The sequence below is a fragment of the Oryzias melastigma genome, linkage group LG7 (assembly GCF_002922805.2).
Source record: "Oryzias melastigma strain HK-1 linkage group LG7, ASM292280v2, whole genome shotgun sequence".
NCBI lineage: Eukaryota > Metazoa > Chordata > Actinopteri > Beloniformes > Adrianichthyidae > Oryzias > Oryzias melastigma.
In genome coordinates this window covers 11,483,777-11,502,906 of record NC_050518.1, presented here as the reverse complement: position 1 = coordinate 11,502,906, position 19,130 = coordinate 11,483,777, and the positions used below count along the sequence as shown (strand labels likewise).

At 37.8% G+C, this 19,130-nt stretch overlaps 1 protein-coding gene across 1 annotated transcript in view; it reads left to right on the top strand.

The window, feature by feature from the left end:
- The window catches only part of slc9a8 (solute carrier family 9 member 8), a 20,046-nt gene extending 1,225 nt beyond the window's left edge, over positions 1-18,821 (top strand). Inside the window, exons 3-16 of the mRNA XM_024293868.2 lie at positions 1,537-1,617; positions 3,972-4,030; positions 8,758-8,841; positions 9,242-9,343; positions 9,817-9,851; positions 10,711-10,854; positions 13,329-13,461; positions 13,955-14,060; positions 14,142-14,258; positions 14,333-14,415; positions 14,539-14,650; positions 15,470-15,690; positions 16,312-16,458; positions 17,807-18,821. Coding sequence (XP_024149636.1) covers positions 1,537-1,617; positions 3,972-4,030; positions 8,758-8,841; positions 9,242-9,343; positions 9,817-9,851; positions 10,711-10,854; positions 13,329-13,461; positions 13,955-14,060; positions 14,142-14,258; positions 14,333-14,415; positions 14,539-14,650; positions 15,470-15,690; positions 16,312-16,458; positions 17,807-17,920 — 1,538 coding nt within the window. The 3' untranslated portion in view covers positions 17,921-18,821. The remainder of the gene's footprint in view (positions 1-1,536; positions 1,618-3,971; positions 4,031-8,757; positions 8,842-9,241; positions 9,344-9,816; positions 9,852-10,710; positions 10,855-13,328; positions 13,462-13,954; positions 14,061-14,141; positions 14,259-14,332; positions 14,416-14,538; positions 14,651-15,469; positions 15,691-16,311; positions 16,459-17,806) is intronic.
- Positions 18,822-19,130: the final 309 nt, after the last annotated feature.

Genomic DNA, 19,130 nt, shown 5'->3' with positions numbered 1-19,130 from the left:
AAAAAAACAACTGGTAGAAATATAAATTATTTGTAACTTCTTAGCCTTTTAAATAGAACAATAAAAACAGGTGAAACATAACTTGTCAAAAACACCTCACCTTTTAAATGGAGTGGAAATAAAGTGAACAATGCATGCAGCCTGCAGCCATACACTATGAGATCTGCTGCCGAGATCTCACAAGACTTGCAAAAGTGGTGAGACAGCCAGTCAACTGGGTCATTTTAGCTTGTACAAAAAAGTTTCAAACGAGAGTGGAAATATTGATATCTGCGGGTCAGTATCAATACGATACAGATACCAATAAATTAAGACATGAAGGTAGCTGGTGTAGATGATCCAGAAGGCAGGATTAGATGGAGGAAGCTGATTGGCTGTGGTGATCCCTGAAGGAAAAAGCTGAAAAGAAGAAGTTTGCATACTTTTTTACAAGTATCATATGCGAAACATTACAAGACTCCTTCACTTTACAGATTTTTTCATTGTATTTGAAATAGTTCATTACATGCAATCAAGGCAAGGGTAATGCATGTGGAATACATTCAACAGATGTTTACATCCATACAAAAATATGTCAGACTAGCCAATAAACGATTGTTTGAAAGGTAATGGGAGGAAGCAATTTTGTAAAATCCCAGCACCATTTTCTTTACATGAATTATCAATTTTCATAATTTATAATCAGATACTTAACCAACTCACATTCAGGTCATTAAGTAACAATACATCACATAACACTATTTCAGATAGTATATCTGCATAGTATACACAGTTGAGTTATCAAAATAAAAACAATTATCAAACATTATCAAAATATGCATTTATTTTTTTCATTAGAAAAATCCTGAATATAAATCAAGTTTCAAACATCAAAAAATATATGCAGATTATTTTTTTCATAAGAAAAATTAGTAAAAATCAAGCATCAAAACTTAAAAATATGTGCAGATTGTTTTCATGAAAAAAGTCATTAACTTTGAATTCCATTTTATTAGTTTCAACCCAAAAGAACATTTCTGTATTACAAAAAGGACATTTATTTATTCACGATTTATCACTTTATCAGTGCACAGACTGTGAATAAGAAATTTCCTTAAACTCCAGTCTTTTAAGCACTAATTAGGCCAAAGTTTTTCTTTATGAAATCCAATTTGACAATAATTTATCATTTCCTTTCATGATTCTGCCAGTTCAACATGTTCTTCATGATTGATGCAGGTTTTATCTCCCAGTCTTTCTAGTTTCATTTTTAAAAACCCATTCATAATGCTGCTCTGCATTGTTATAATGTGTGCCGAAAACCCTCTCCGTGACTTTTGATTGGCGAGTTGGCGACAGGATAAATAATAGACTTCCTCTTTTCTGACCTACATCCTGACCCCTTTGTCCTTTTATCTATTTATCAAGTTTATATTGTTTTTTTTACAGTCTCTGCTTGATTTAATCAGATTTTGTCATTTAACACTGAATCTTTGTTTTTGGAGTGTATGATTCATGAAATCTAAGTTGCAAATTATCTCATTTGCCATTCTCCAGGTATCTGCATCATATTGGTGCATCTGCTCATCAAGTTCAAGCTGCATTTTCTTCCAGAGAGTGTGGCTGTTGTGTCTCTTGGTGAGTACTTTTTTGTTAAGAGCATTTTAGAAACATGAAAATAATAATGAAATAAAAACATTTTTTTTTTTATCTCTGACTGTTGGAATTTGCTATTTTGTTGAAGTTTGAAAGGGTCAAAATAGAGGTTATTGAGAGTGGTGGGAGGAAAACATTTAGAGAGACAGTAAATAGTAACAACTTTTAGGGTGTGTTCAGATTGGAAACATTTGGTTTGCTTAAATTGAACCAGAATTCCCCCCGATAATCCGTAACACATTTTCAGTTTGAATACACCCAAGCGGACTCTTGTGCAGGACCAAGATCTGTTCTGTGACCCATCTTTTGAGGAGTTCTTTGTTTGCTTCAGTTGTTCTGGGATTCCTCCATCTGAATACAATCCGGTCTCAGAGGGGAACAGCTGGACCAAAATGGTCATGTGATGTAAACAGATGAGCTGCAGACAAATCTAAAGCAGGGATTGTTGTGTTATCAAATAGGAAAAAAGGGTCCAGCTTTGTTTGAATATTTATTTCAATAGCGCTGAAAACACAGTTTCAATAAAATGCTTTACTGTGTCTCGTTAAGCAGAATGTGCCTAACACTGCTAAGATGTCATCTAAAAGCTACATTTTAATTCTTTAAGAGAATTCTCTTAAAAACAATGTCATAGCATCACAACAGCGAGGCCCAGCTATTCATTGAAATGTGGTTGAATTAATGCAGGCTCATTAAAACAACTTTGGATGTGATACACATTGCTTTTCACACACCACAATCTATGTCCTAAACACTCATCAGCGTACCTTCATAGCCGTCGTCTTGCAGTATGCCTCCACCGGGACAAAGCAGAAGTAAAAATTGATGCATTCAAAATTGAACAGCGAAATATAAAGTTTGAATAAGCGACTATTTCGACAAGGACTGCAAAAGTGCAGGACTTCATCATTTTCTCGTTGCTTTTCCTCGCCCTCATAATTCCTGGCCAATGACTGAGGAGATCTTTAGTCACATGGTTTTGTTTACAAGCTTTGGTTTGAAACAACAAAGGCTGCTTGTCTGAATAAAGACCAAAGGCAAGGTTCAGGATTTGCCAGGTCTAAATATACAGTTCAAGAAAAGTACCAAGTTAAACAAACAGTTATGATAGAAGGTCATAATGTTAAGCTCAGATATGAACTTAAAGCCAGTGAGGAGAGATGAGTCTTTACTGGGATCTAGAATGATTCATTTTCTGTGCAGCTCTGATCTGTTGGGACAGTTTATTCCATAGATTAGGTCCTGCAACCAAGAAGGCTCTGTCACTTCTTCCATTTTTTTTTCTTTTTTACTTTTGCTTGATGAACAACTGTGAGCATCTGGCTGGCTCTTGGGATTTGAACCTGTATTTTTCACATAAACAACTTGTTCTAAAATCTTGAATTGTAACCTGTAATTAATAGGAATCCAGCAGACACAGGCAAGCACCAAAGTGAAATTGACACATTATTTTTTAAATGGACTGTTTCATGTTTTTGATCTTCATTTAATTGTATGTTTTATTTTTATCAAGACCAAATTTGTTTTCCAATCCGAATAAATCAAGTGTCCTCCATTCAAAAACATGCAATCTGCACTCGTGCATCACAAAGCACATGTGGACTTCCTAAGGAAAAGTCACAAACGCTGAAAAATTCCTCTATCTCAGTTCAGGATATTGTTCCTTCCTGTCAATCCTTATGTTTCCCTCATTTTGACTAGATTGCACATATGCACTCGCACGCTCACTCTACACATCCGTTCAGAGGTCTTGACCATAAAGGCCTTATTTTTTTTCTTTTTTGCAGCTTTGGTAAAGGATGTGAAACAAGAGACGTTAGTTATTCGAAGCAGGAAATGTATTCGAAGTGTGATAAAACCTATGTCTATAAATTGAGTATTTTTTTTTCCACCTTAAAACTTCCTCGGGTTTCCCATAGTGTTTTGTTGATTTATTTTTAAATGTTTTTATGAAAATTAATGATGTGTAGCATCTGTGGTAAGAATGCTAGAGGGATGCTTTCTGACAGAAAAAAACGTCTTTATGAAATAGAAATGAATAGAAAACATTTTTGAGTGTTGGTTGAAATCTGACACACAAACAGGAAGCACAATGAAAAAAAGCTTATTATTTTTATAATTTTTTTTAATATGATGCATAGCTTACAGGTAATTGAAAACAGATAAACAAATCTATTTAATATTGCTCACTATTACTGGTAAATGTTGATGACTAAAAAAAAGATGTGGTTGAAAAACTTTCCAAGATAATTTATGTCCTCACCTTCAGCACATCTCTATTAATAAACATGTCTGTAAACAATCGTCTTTATTTTTTGTATTCTTTTCTTTTCTAGGAATCTTAATGGGAGGCTTCATTAACTTCATTGAGTTCCAGGAACTGGCGGACTGGAAGGTATCAATTATTTCTCCGTCAACAGCCTGGTTTCAAATGGTTTTCTTTCCAACAGGCCTGCTCTGTTTCATTTGCTTATTGCAAAGTAAAAGAACCACATTGCAACATACTGACACCGAACATGAAAAACAAACATTTACCTGTGAAATCCAATATGTGTAAAATATTTTTTTCCGAGGTTTTGGTCAGCCTTGTTGAGATGCATCTGGTGTGACAGTGCGGTATTATTTAAAAAGTACACAGGGCAGTGTTGCTCGCTCTATAGTTTGTCACTGCATTCCTGAGCTTAAAAGTCATGGAAAGGGCAGGGACTGTATGTCTCAAACCCACAATTGTGCAACTTAGTTGTGATACAGTTTACTCCACACCTTTTTTCCAGTGTAATCACCACCCTCTTGATTCTGTTAAGCATCTGTTGTTTGTGTTTTTTTGTAACAGTTTATGAATATTTAAAAAAACCTATCCCAGTTCTGAGCTGCTCAATATACATCATGTTGTGCTTGCTATCCTCACAAGCCCCCTTTTTCCCCTCCTGGCCCTGACAGCCTTTAATTAAAATTCCTTGTTCCCTGCCAGTTTGAGAAAGAATGAATGAATAAGAGAGGAAGAAAGAGCTGTAGAGAGTAAATGGAGGGAGGGGGGGTTGAGGAGGACAGGTTCGGTCAGTGTTTCTTACACACAGAAGCCCATTGTTATTTTTCTGTTTCAGCTTGGGGCCCCCAGGGTGGTGCTGAGTCATCAACATAAGTAATCAAATCCCCTGTGGGCCCTGTCCCCGTGTTGGCCTATCATGCGCATCTTTAGATGAAAGTCTCGTGTTTATCTTTACTAAGCAGACCTGCTCACCTGTCTGAGCACTAGAGCCAGGAGCTCAATGAAAGCTTCATCTCAATGCAACTTTATTTAAAAAGCTTGTATGTAGGGATTTTTCAAATTCAATTCCTACTTTTTTCACATTCTGTAAGAAGTTTTCTTTAACAAGTTTGAAAATGTGTTGTTTGTAACATAATGAACTTTGTACGTAAATCTAACAAAAACCTTCTTATATCAGCGTCAACTTTTCTAGGTTAAGCCCTCTTGACTCATATTTTGCTCGATCATTTATGGTCAACAGTGTAAACTGAAAATGACCTACTCCTCTATATTTAGCAGTTATCATAGCACACAGAACAAACATTACTGTTCTGAACACGTGTTTGCAAAGACACACAGGCGTGTCCTCGAGGTCACTGCTCTCTGTCGGTCTCACTGAAGTACAGGTCTCAGTTTCTCTTTGTATTTGATTTTCTTTCTTTTTTTTCTGTTAAATCCAGGACAGGATTTCATGTCTGCCATGAACTCCATTGATAATCATTTGGGGGTGGGGCTCAGTCTTGTGGGGTCCAGATGACCCCACTTTTAATATAAACAAGCCTAGGGTAGCACAAGGGTTAATAGAGCACTATAGTTGACTTTTTTTCTACTTTTTGGTCAGAGTAAGTTTATATTTTGGAGTTCAAAAGCAGTGCCTTTTTGTAAACGTGCTTTCTTACTTCAAATCCTGCCACAGCTCTTTAGCAAACCTGTTACTGCTTTTTGACCACTTACCCACTTCCAACTTACCCTTCATGGGAATCTGGTGACAGTCTTACCACTGATGGCTTCCTCTTTCTGACTCACTGAAGAACAATGTAGCCTCTGTGTCTTTATCTTGGAACTCAGAATCTATGTGTCTACATGTGACTCCAAAAGCATTTAGTGCCTTTACAACAGTTTCTGCCATTTGGCTTTATTTGTACAAAGCATAAACTGACTTTACTTTTTGGAAAGCTCTTGATTGAGTTGGAAAATATCATCCTCAAAGAAACATCCTGTGTATCCAGGTACTGAAAGTCCCTCTCCAATGAAAATCATGCCGTTTGAGTTTTAACATGTATGTGTGGCATTTTTCTTATGAAAGAGAACAAATTTAATAAGAAATCCTTTCATTTTTGCATTTCAGAATATTTCTCCTTTTTAAATTGCTGTCACAGATGCTGCACATTCACTAAACCCCTCATCTGTTCCGGCTAGTGTGTCTAGCTCAGGTGCCGGAGAAGAGAAGATGGAATCTTCCCATTGACTGCTGTTAAATAAGCTGCCGTTCATATTTCTGTGGTCAAATCAGCCGTCATTGGATTTTTTTGTTTGAATTTCACACAATACTTATGATATTAGGGCTGAGAACACTGGAACATTTCCACAAGACTTCATGAAGCTTCCTGATGTGACCACGGAAATGCAACAGCGGCTCATCTGACCGCAGTTGTAAAGGATTGTAAATCAATAAAAGACCATTTTGATGTTAGCTTTCATTATTTTCACAAGGACTCTGCTCTGAGAAACCAATGGATTGAGTTTATGTGTCACAGCAACATCAATAAACATTCGATAATTAACTAAAAGAGTCTTTGGTGAACTGGAAGGAGAAAGAATCAGGCTTTTGGAGGAAGTTCGGTCTACGAAGATCTCCACTTCCTCGTCCGAGCTGACATCCGGTTCAAAACAATACTGCTGGACATTACCGATAATGCTTGACGTTTTTATGTAGCAGTGGTGACGATTTACGCTAGCGAGACACAGAGTTGTCATAATCAGACAGGGGGGATCAGGGCCGGAGCTCCTTTGCTCAGCTCTAAAAGCCACGCCCCCTCAGAGGAGATTTTGAAAAATGGCTTTTAAGACATTTAGGTTTAAGGTTCTAGACTTGGCTCCCATTATGAACTTGTTGCTTTTTCATATATAGAAAAAGTATAGTATCAACATTATTTTTTTTTTCAAAACTTTAAACCATTTTATTTTATGTGCTCAGACACAAATTAAGAGAAAAAACGTGCTGGTAGAAAGTAGCACACGCTTTGTGTCTTCTAGGCATTGTACAGATAGAAACGAACAGGTGAGGATGTTTAATCCCCAGCTAAGAATTTCATGTTGTTTTTACTGTAATGTCTGCACTCATCTTTTCTCCTTAGTGGTTGAAATGATGTGTTTTAGGCCCCAAAGGGCAGCAGATACTTTTAATAGATGTCTCTCACGCCACAGAGGAGTGGAGGAGTGGAGGGGGGGAGAAGGACTGACACAGAGAAAAGTTTTAATTGTGGTTTCAGGGGCCTTTTTCCCATGTGGTGATGTCAGTGCCTGTCAAAAGCTGAGCCTTCAGGGAGCTCGTACTCTGATGTTCCCTTCACCCGTCCCACTCATATTTTTTTCTGTAATCTGTCAACTCTCTTTTAACTGTGGCCCCTTTATCTTTGCCATTCGGCCTCTTTTTTTTCTTTTTCTTTTTTTTATTTAGTTCAAGGTCTGTCTCAGCACTTCAGAGAAACATAGAAATCATCTGCTCTCTGGGTGTTTCATCTGTTTTTTTGGACAGGATGTATATATTTTTTCTGCTGTCTGTTATTATATCTGTATTTCTGAAATCTCTTTAATGCTGCAGCTCCGCTTTTATGTTTTTTGGAGAACAAATTTTGATTTAATACCACTGTAGGGATTTATACATTTTAATTTATCCTGTTATTCTGTTAAAAATTTTTATCCACGACTTTAGAACCCTAAAATCCAGCTCCAAATCAACAAATAGCAGGCACTTTCTTTCATTTTATTGTGTTTGCTTGTACAATTCTATATTTATTCCTGTTTGGGAGGGCCAAGTGTGTTGGTTCCATCACTCCAGTAGTCAGTATTACATGTGGCATTGAAACGCGTGCACACATGCATATGTCAGGTGTACAGCTGTGGATGTCAGGTTGCTGAGCATGCATGGCGTACCTTTCTGTTTCTGAGGTGTTGGGCCCGACTGAAAGGGAAGATTTCTGTTCAACTTCCATGTCAAGTTGGTAGCATTAACTTTGGCAGCCTGGCAGCAGAAAGTGGCCTAGTTTTCCTTAAATTTGAATGATTTAATAGGCAAAGTTAGTCCGAGTAAACCTTTTCACTTGGCCCACATCTGCCAGTATCACGATCTTTGGATTCTCAAAACATGTGTTTAGTTATGCAAAATGTAGTCAAATAGAATAATAAATAAAAATGCATTCAAGAGGTTTTTAAAATATTTTGTACTGTCATTTTCAAGTGCTTTTTTTTCTTAAGCCTTTCATGGATTTATATTTATATTAGAAAGTATTTTTTTTCTTTTTTTTTAGCTTTTTGTTAATCTGTGTTGTGTTAATTTGTGAAACCGAACATCTTTGCACAAAAGCAGTTACACAAGTCAGTATAAACAAAGCCCTACCCAATTCCCAGAAGTAAAGGGAAATAAAACCCTCAAACCGACCACTTATTAATCCTTTTGGGCTTATTGACTTTTACACCTCCACCCTAAATCATTGACTAACACAACAGACACACACACCCTTAGCTGCATGATGCAAGGCCCTAATCTAGGAGGTAGTAAGATAAGAGAACAATGATTTCCTCATATTCCTGTTTTACTACAGATTTCAGGGAATAAGGATGTCTTTTCAATAAATACTTTTCCCCAATATGTCATCATGAGGCCACTACTCTTTTTTTCAGGTTTTATTTTGCAATAGTTTGTAAATACTTGGACTCCTCCAAACTTTTGTGGTTTTATGTCTGGTAACTTGTACTGTTGATGGGCAGAAACATACATAAATATAGAGTACACAAGTTTTAAAAAATGTAAAAAAAAAGACCTTTTGATGTCAATTGACCAAATGTTTTATTTTGTCTGTTTCTATCTGAAGGAGGAGGAAATGTTCCGGCCCAACATGTTCTTTCTTCTGATTCTGCCACCAATTATCTTTGAGTCGGGATACTCTCTCCATAAGGTCTGTACCATTAAAGTGATGCACAAGATTTTCAACTTAAATATCATTTAAAAAATGTGCATGCTAAAAATGAAAAAAGATTTGTCTTTAATACATGTACTTAAAAAATCCCATGTTGCTTTCCTGTCAAAGAACTCCTACAATACATGAAGAATCAGTAACTGTTTCCAAAACGTTATGCTAATAGCTGTGAAATCCCGCGTCTGGGCTTTACAAAACCGTCTTTAAGTAATGACACATTGGCCTAGCTCATCTGTCACTGACAGGGAGCACTAAAAAAGGCTTCTGTCTAAACTTACAATGTGTTGATGTGCCTGTGCTGTCTTCTATTTTGTTATGTTTACAGTCTGCCATGGTAAGTTGTGCTCCTGTGTCTTTGACCGTGTCTATTTGTGTTCAGGGGAACTTTTTCCAGAACATTGGCTCCATCACCTTGTTTGCTGTTATTGGCACTGCCATCTCTGCCTTCATAGTTGGAGGAGGAATCTATTTCCTTGGCCAGGTGAGAGATAGTAGATATTTTATTTTGCCAAAATGATGCATCCACTTCTAGACAAATAGATCCATGAACGTCTTTGTTTTCCTCGTCCGAGCTGACATCTGGCTCAAAACTGTACGGCTGGATAGCTCCAATATTGCTCGCAATTTTTGTTATTAGGATTCTGAGAGGCTGTAGGCTAACGGGAGTGAATATTACCAAATGGATGATGGGAAGTAGGGGCAGACTCACTCTGTGCCAACAGTCCCGCCCACAACTCCGAGGCAAATTTCTGAGATGCTATGTCCTAAAAAAAATGACATTTTTAATCTAAAAGTGGCATAATCATAATTAAAAAAAAACCTCTGGGAACACTAAAAATAAATAAATAGAAATATTGGAGTGGGACTTTAAGGGATTCTCCCTCTTTGTGCCTGTCAGAGTTATCTGATCTCCTGGTTCTAACCTTTCATTTTGTTTCTCCTGTTCTCTCTCAGGCTGATGTAATCTACAAAATGACCATGACTGACAGGTGAGTCTTTTGTCTCTCCTTTGTTCATTACAGCTTTCAACCTTCCCACTCACATTTTTTATGTTTTCCATTTTTTTTTCCTCTTTCAGTCCATGCACATGGACATGTTTTTTCCCAAAGAGTTATTACCTGGATAATCTGGTCTCCTAGTGTAACAGAAACCACACCCATGTTTTTTGTGTCTCAGATGTTGTGTTGTGTGCGCTCACAGGAGTGTTCCTCGTGTTCAAACAGGACGTTGAACACAAGGCCCAGTGTTTCCCAGTCCACGTCCTTAAGGGGCTTTTGCCTCTTCTATATTTGTCCTTTTCCCTGACCCCTTCGCTCTATTGAACTCATCTTAAGGAGTATCTTACACTACCTAGAAACCTGATATGACACTCATTTGAATCAGATGTGCTGGAGAGGAAAATATGTAAAACATGCAGCGCAGGAGCACCTAAGGAACAGGATTGGGAAGTCTTGTGAGTGTGGCCCTCCCCAGCAGGGATTTGTGTTCAGTCTGTCTGTTTTTGTGCTTTCTTTGAGGATTTGTCAAAAGCTCCTGAGCTGATTTTAATAACATTTGCAGTGGAATTCAGCACAAGGGCTATCCAATAAAATAGCTGACTGGATTTTAGAAGGGAAAGCCCAAACAGTTCCACTTTTTTTTTTTTTTTCTCCAGTAAATCCATTGATTCTCACAGGGAACACACGTTTTACTAAGTATTTAATCCACTCCTACACCTTCAAGCACTAAATGTAAAACATTCTCAATTTTTTTCTGTTATGCTGTTTTATAGTTTCATTTTTTTTTAAATAAACAAAGTTTGCCAAATGTTTTAAAGTTTTCCTGCTTCTTTTTTTTTTTTTTTGACAGCTTTGCCTTTGGCTCCTTAATTTCCGCTGTGGACCCTGTTGCCACGATCGCAATATTTAACGCCCTCAACGTGGACCCAGTGCTCAACATGCTGGTGTTTGGGGAAAGCATCCTTAATGATGCCGTCTCTATTGTCCTCACAAAGTAAGAATTCTTTTTTTTATTTCCATTGCATGCTGTGAAACGGTTACACTGGGGACAAGGATGAAGCACAGCTGATTGGATAAGTGACACCCTGATTATGCCTAATTATTTTGAAGTAATCAGATTAATTAGTCGGAACAGGGTCTTGTGTATTTATTTATTTATTTTTGTTTGTCTTATATCTTTTACTAAATTCCACCATGTTTCTGCTCAGCGGTTTAGAAAATTGACTGAAGTTTATTTTTGCCCATCTCAGTTCTGCCCTGAAAATGGGCAATAGAAAACATGCCCCTAGTAATGCATAGAATTGAGAACTAATTAAATATATTTTTATTCCTATCAGATTGTATATATTAGAAAATGAAGCAATCTACAGCAAAGCATCTTTTATTCATATCATTTTCTTATTTTTTCTTGTGTAAAATCAGACTACTGTTTTATGGTTTTACCTGCCTCTAGTGGTCATATAAGGTACTGCAACACTTTTGGTTTTGTCATATTTGGAACCTGGAGGGTGGGGGCTTAGAAGATACAGAGCCCCCCCCCTACATCCACCAAGCCCCCACCTTCTGCACTGTTCAACACGAGCTTCCTGTTATTACTAAAAAAGGCACAAGAGAAAAATAAAATGTAGTAAATATTAATCATTTTTATAGTGCACTTATACACACTCACAATAGTTTCTGTAGTTTTAGCTGAAACTGTCCCAGCTTTCTTTTTACTCCTTCCAGCATGTTTACATAAAGAGGCGACCCTTCGCAGAACATTTTCGTTAAGTAAGAAAAGCCGCTCTGTCTCTCATCTGTCGGAGTAAAAGTGACATTTACTGCAATAGCTGCTTACATCTGTCACTGGCCCTTAGTAGTGTTTATTCCTGATACATTTGTTTTGTCTACAAAACATGACTTTGTTGAAACACCATACCCTTGGCTCTTGTTACATAATAGTGAGGTCATTTAGTTTGCAGTGACACGTTTTCAGGATTGACAGAGGGAACACCGAAACGACCAGCCCTCTCTGTTCAGCCGTTCGTTTGTTCTAGTCAAAGATTTTTTGCTTAATTAAAAACCTACGAAACAAAGGACTTCCTTGAAAACTGTATGGTTTGATGAAAGAAAAATCTTTATAGTGAGTATCAGTCTAACAAGGAAATGGATTTCAGTTTCCTTCTGGTCTGTTGATATTCTTCTGAACTTGCACGACAGAAGAGTTTTACAACTTCTACAGGAAATCATCTCCAGTGCTTGCAGAAGTTTTAGTAGCAGGGTTGAGGCTTCAGTGGGTAACACCATGTGTGGTTAAGTCACAGAAGGAGAAGATGCTTGCCAAAATGGTGGCGTGACTGCTCTGATGTGAAAACTTCACTGTTTTCATGACACAATCTGTTTGCATCAACAGATATGTCGTACAAATCATACATTTTCAGAATTTTTCGTTGCATTTAGTGATAACTTCATACATTCCTCATAAGGTTGACGAATTAACCTTACACTAACATTCCTAGAAACCTGCTGGAGTTTATAATCTGAGATGTTTTAGTTAAACAACTGAACGTCTGCACTCTTTATCTACGCGGTGGATAATGGATGACACTGGGGAGCAAAACAAAAATAAGACTTATCTTTCAAGAAAATGATACCATGTACTGCTGATGAATGTACAGATGAGTGTTAGAAACAGTGCTATTGGATCTCTGTAAATATACTTGTGTCACCAGACGCTGTCTAATTAACACATCACGTGTTTAGTTTGGTTCCTAGATCTCCAGAACTACACAACCAACGGATCCACCCACAGCTGCTTTGCTTCCCGACTTCTGTCACCCAACACTGTTGTGGCTCTAACCACTCCTGCCTTATCTCTCACAGCCGGTTAAATGTGTGAAGGGCTCTCAGGTGTCCGGGTGCCTCTGTGGAGTAAATGAGAACATGAATAATGCATAAACAGAACAGACCTGGCGGTTTGTTTGTTAGCACCTCTCTTCCCGGGAGTCTTTGAAAGCCGTTTTATTGTTCAGCTGAGTTAAAGTTAATGTATTTGCTCAGGAGCTTCATGATTAACAAAACAAGCAGATTATTACTTACATTGTGTTGTTTGGGTGTTGGAATATGATGGAAAATGTGCGTATTCTTCATTTATTATTTACAATGCATTCTATTGTACTGGTGATGTAATAGGTAGATGAAATGGTGTGACTTGTTTGTATCAACACAATAAGTTTTATGTGCTGTTAAGGTTATTTTGTTGATGAATGTTTGTTTTAGTTTAAGAAATGCTATAACCAAACCGAACTAAACCAGAACAACTAGAGCGGCTCTATGATAACACTGTTCCTGTGGTTAGATTACAAACATGCTTAGCTCCTTTAATGCTCACTCTCCCTTCTTGCAGTTGGAGGTGGAGTCACTCTGCCCTCTAGAGTTATTTGGAGGTGCTACTCCTTCAAATTTGTCCCTTTTTTTTCTGTCTTTTAGCACAGCAGAGGGTTTCTTTTCCCGCTCCGACATGACTGGCTGGGAGACCTTTGCACAAGCTCTGGGATACTTCCTCAAGATGTTTTTTGGTTCTGCTGCTCTGGGGACCCTCACTGGACTCATTTCCGCTCTCGTATCCTGACTCTAACTTAAAGGCCCAATCCAAATGCTCCCTCCCCCTTCATTTACCCCTCCAAACGGAGAGTTATGAAAATATAGTGTTTCATATTTCGGACCTCACTTTTGTTTGGTGACGTCACCAATAATCGCCTTTCCGCTGTTTTTAGTGGAGCTTCCAGTGTTTCAATATACATAACAACAGCGGTTTTATAACTTTAAAAAGGTCGTGCTACAACAAAAAGTCAATACTTACATTTAAAAGGAAACTTCACGTAAGTAAAAAGTGCTTCTCAGCACGACGCGGTTTACCCTCGCGATGGAGGACTTTGTATCCCTCCGCTTGGAGGATGGAATTAAAAATATATATATATATTCTGAACATTACTTACACTAAAATGCTCCTTCAAATGGAAGGGAAGAGAGAAAGGAAGAATTGGGCCCAAGTCTGTGCATGTGTTTGTGTGTGTTGTTGAACTGGACCTAAGTTCCCTTAACTCACTAGTCAGTTCTTGAAACACTTTGACCTGAGGAAGACGCCGTCCCTGGAGTTTGGCATGATGATAATCTTTGCTTACCTTCCCTACGGTCTGGCAGAGGGAATCAAACTGTCAGGTGGGTGCACACAGAAAAAGCGTACGATTAATCTGTAAATTTAGTCTAGATAAACTCCACGTCCACCGTGTCCCTCTGCAGGAATAATGTCCATCCTGTTTGCCGGGATCGCCATGTCCCACTACACCCATCACAACCTCTCGCCTGTCACCCAGATCCTCATGCAGCAAACACTACGGACCGTAGCCTTCATGTGTGGTGAGCACTTTTCTGATGATTTTGTTTTTAGTATGTAGGAGTCTTGTAACTTTATGTTTACCCTCTCTCATCAGAGACCTGTGTGTTTGCCTTCCTCGGGCTCTCCATCTTTAGTTTCCCACACAAATTTGAAATATCTTTCGTCATTTGGTGCATCGTAAGTGCTTTTTGGTGCAGTTGTTTTTATCGTAGATCACTTGACATGCTCAGTGTTTGTGTCTACTTCCAAGACTATCAGGTTTGACAGGTTTCTTTTTTTTTTCTTTCTCTCTCTCTGCAGGTCCTGGTTCTTCTCGGTAGAGCTGTGAATATCTTTCCTCTTTCGTTCTTGCTGAACTTTTTCAGAGATCACAAAATCACGCCAAAAATGATGTTCATCATGTGGTTCAGTGGTGAGATGTCACTTTATTCTTGTTCATCTGCAGAGAAAATAACAACCAGCAAGCGTCCAGTAGTTTATATATCAGTTCAAGTAAACCAGGAAAAAGCCTCCCTTGTAATCTGCAAAGTTTCAAAATAAAATGTTATCCGCTAAGGCAAAGGTAAATCATTTTATACCACGGTCTGGGTAATACTCGATTCTGATTGGCTGCTGGGTGTGGATTAAAATGTAATAATGCCCAAATCACTTAAACTCCTAAATCAAACTATTGTTTTTTGTGACTTTTCCTGAATTTAATACTGATGCAACATTTTTATATAGACTTAATAAAAGGTTAAAACATTATTTATTACACATTTTAAGCCAGTTTAGAAATGTTTCAGTGCTTGAAGCATTTCCAGTTATGTTAAATCCGTTGTTCCTGTTCCAAGTTTACTGACGTTAAATGTTCTGAATGCTCCCAACAAAACATTCCAAATGCCAAAGAGATTAGATCATTTTAGTGTGATGGGAGGAGAGAAACTATGACTAAGTCATAGTCTGTCGCACTGCAAACTGGGAGTGATCGATTGATTATTTTTTTCTTTCTTTTAAAAGCAGTATAGCAATTTATTTAGTTCCTTTAGAAAAATGTTTAAATCTAAAATCTAAATAAATACAAAAAAAGATAATAGGTTTTTGTTTTGTAGAGATGAGTTAAAACTACTAAGAAAATTGAGTTCATTGTTAAATGCCAACAAAAAATATTCTTTATTAAAATATGAAAGACTAGTTTATGATTATTAAAAGATATAAACATGTGTTTAGATAAACTTGTTGTCTTTGACAGGCTTGCGAGGTGCCATTCCCTACGCTCTGAGCCTTCATTTAGGCCTGGAACCCATTGAGAAACGGCAGTTAATCGGCACCACCACCATCATCATTGTGCTGTTTACCATCCTGGTCCTCGGGGGCGGGACCATGCCACTCATCCGCCTCATGGACATTGAAGAGAGCCAGTCACGGCGTAAAAACAAGAAGGACGTCAACCTCAGCAAGACAGAGAAGATGGTAATGGATTCAGAGTCCACGTACACAAACACAGACACAGATTACTGGTTACTCAGAACTAGCTGTGCTAGCTGCTTTTGTTAGCCACCAGGTTCCTATTTGTTATGCTCCGGGATGAAGCATCAAGGCAGGGAGCAAAGTATTATCTTCTTCCACTCATATTCTCTGTCAGCGATTGATGAAGCTTTACAGGTTCTAAAAAAAACAAACTTTTCTTCTATATTTCAGTTACAGCTGTTAGCTGGAATTCTCTTTTGAAGTACTTTTTACCATCAGAGTCACTGACCGTTTGTTGTAGTGTGTCTGCGTGACTTTTGTGTGCGCTATTTGCATGCATGCAACTTCTGAAGCTAAAAAATCCCCTGAGGTTCCAGCACTGCCATCTATTAAACCTCATTTCCTTTAGTCCATTTGCTCTTTCCCATTAGTCTTGTTTTGGTGTGGAAGTACTTTCTTGTTTTTTTTAATGGTCATTCGACTCTTAAGTACAGTTCTGTTATTTAAACTGTTAACTTTCCCTCCATGTTTTTCCTTCTCTTGCTCCATAATGAAACTTAAATAAAAAAATGTTTCTCTGTTAGTGACTTCCTGGTTTCCCTGTGCTTGTGCTTTTGTGTCCAGGGTAACACCATCGAGTCGGAGCACCTATCAGAACTGACAGAAGAAGAGTATGAAGCCCAGATCTACCAGAGACGAGACCTGAAGGGCTTCATGTGGCTCGATGCCAAGTACCTTAATCCATTCTTTACTCGCAGACTCACCCAAGAGGTAAGAGACTGGAGTAAGATCTCAGTCAGTGAGGGTTGCATCATTTCTGTCACTGACATTCATCTTTTCAAGATAAGCTTTAGTGATCTGTGTTGAAGTACAATGATAAAAAAGAAATGCAATTCTAAGAGTTTGTTTCGCCTGTTTCTCATTTATGATTCCACCTGTTTTGTTTCTGAAAGTAGAATCCCGATCACAGAACATCTGCAGACTTCCTTTCTGATTTTCTTAGAACCAAGGCGCTAAATGTTTCACATTCTTAAAGTGTATTTGGGGTGTGTGTGTAGTGTAGCCAGCAGTAAATAAAATGGTTTTGTTAAAGGTTAAATGGTCACATTTGTCACTGCTTTGACGCTTGGAGGTTTATTTAGGAGATTTGTATAGTTTCCCCATCCCCCCACCCCAAAAAATATTTTAATATACCACTACTTCATCCTTTGGAACCTAAGGTGGACCTTTTTTTTACTTTTGAATTCACATCTTTATTTTCAATTGGAAAGTCTACTTGCTTATTTAGTATCATTTTAATCAGCACAACCCCACCTGTGTGACACTATCTTTAGTCATTTTTCCATGTTTTATTCACACACTAGGCATAAAATTGTGCAAAAACAGAAAATTGTCTGGAAAAAAGGGATTCATTTTGCTGCTGAAACCCCATAAATGTTCAGTTAACCCTTTTTATAATATCAAATGAAAGTTTTAAGTGTAATTTCATAAAAACAACAAGAACAAATGTTGTCAACAAAGTAATTTACATGTTTGTTGTGAAAATGTAAAACAAAATCTAGGTGAAATTCACAGATTTTTTTAGATCCACAGTTGGTGTTGATAGAAGTACATCATAGACCTCACAGCTCCATGATGTGACCTTTCTGATGTGGCTTTACTTCAGTCTGCCTGTGTGGCTTCAGCTACCAGGCAGCCCAAAAAATAAGATTTTTTCTTCTCTTCTGCTTTTTTTTCTCATAAATTTTCCTCATTGTGTTTGCGAAAAATAATAAGAGATTTTTTTTGAAGAGTTTGATCCAGGTGGAAGTATAAATATTGAGATGAAGTTCTAATTCTGCTACATTTAAAATACACCTAAAACTAGGATTTAATTATTCTTGGCTGATTTTTATATTTCTTCATATTTTAGCTCGCACATCTATAGATGGCTTCTTTAGCTGAAGTATTTGCAATTTGGGTCTTAAAAATGCAAACTCAGGCTTTGGGAAAGTTTAACTAAAAACCCAACACAAGTCTTAGTGAGCAGTTCTCTCATTCTCATCACATGCTGGTTACTTGTTTTACATTTCCATCTTTGTTTGTTTTCCTCATCCTTCCTGCCGTGTGTGCCGGACAGGACCTGCTGCACGGCCGCATCCAGATGAAGACTCTGACCAACAAGTGGTATGAGGAAGTTCGTCAGGGACCATCGGGGTCAGAGGATGACGAGGATGAAGCTGAGCTGCTTTGAAGCTTTTTTTGATCTCCGATGACAACAGTGAACTGGCATTGTGTGTTCTGGGCAGCAGGCGTGTCTGTTTTATAGACAAGAGCCCTGGTAGCTGGTCCGTCACACGCAGCCTCCTAGCGTAACGTCACCGACGGAAATGTGCAGAATCATTTTCTCACTATGATGGGATTCAAAAAAATGTAGCACTGGATGATGAAAAGGAAACTGTGAAATTCCGGTTGTTATGAATGTTCTGCTGCTTCCTGATGAAGAAACTAGATCGTTTTACTTTCTATTTGTGATTTCTGGAATGGGGATCTTTTCTCTCTTTAAGGATGGTCACTGTGGTCTGAAAGGAAAAACTAGAGGGTACCGAAATATAAACGGACTCAACTGTAGAGCAACATCTTTTTTAATATGTTGTCTTCATATTCGTTTGGTAATTGCATTTAAGTTGGACGTTTTGGAAAGAATATAGAAACATTTTGCTGCAGGCACGGCTTTAGAAATTATATTTGCCAAGTTTTCTTATCTTTCGGTTTAATTCCACTTAAATCTGTGCGTGCCTCTACGTTTGTATGCTTTAATAGTCGAGGTATTTATTTTAAGAAATCCGATGTGCTGCAGTTTAGCACAGATGAATGGTAGATCAGCTACTACTGTCAAAGCGAGGTGAATGGGGGGAAAAGATCAGTTACAGACAAATATTTTTGGGGACATTTTTTTTTGGATTCTGTCTAAGATGCACCTTAGAAATGTCTACTGTTTGACTTTCACTATGGTTGGATTATGAATATGAGTACAGATGAATGTGGGAAAATCTTCATATTTATTGATATTTTATGTCCTGTTTGTGTGATTTTTGCACACGTACTTTTGAGCCACACAGGATTACAAAAATAAAGTGCATTGGGTACTGCAATGTGTCTGATTGATTTAACAACAAATAATTTGGTCTGATCAGGTGAAACAAAGTTAAAAATCCTAAAAAAGGTAACTGACACCTGATACTTCATGTCCTTCAATTATTCTAATCCAATTGACATGGTCAATAACTTGTAATTGATCAGTGACTGCAGTTCGAGTGGAGTTCACTTTCACTTAAGCTGCTTGAGCTAATTAGATTACAGACTTTTATCGAGAGTTAGACGGAGATTACAGAGTGTCTGGAGACGGAGTCTGAGCAGTCCTCAGTGGAGTTAGAGCGCATTAAAAGGTTAATATGTGGCCC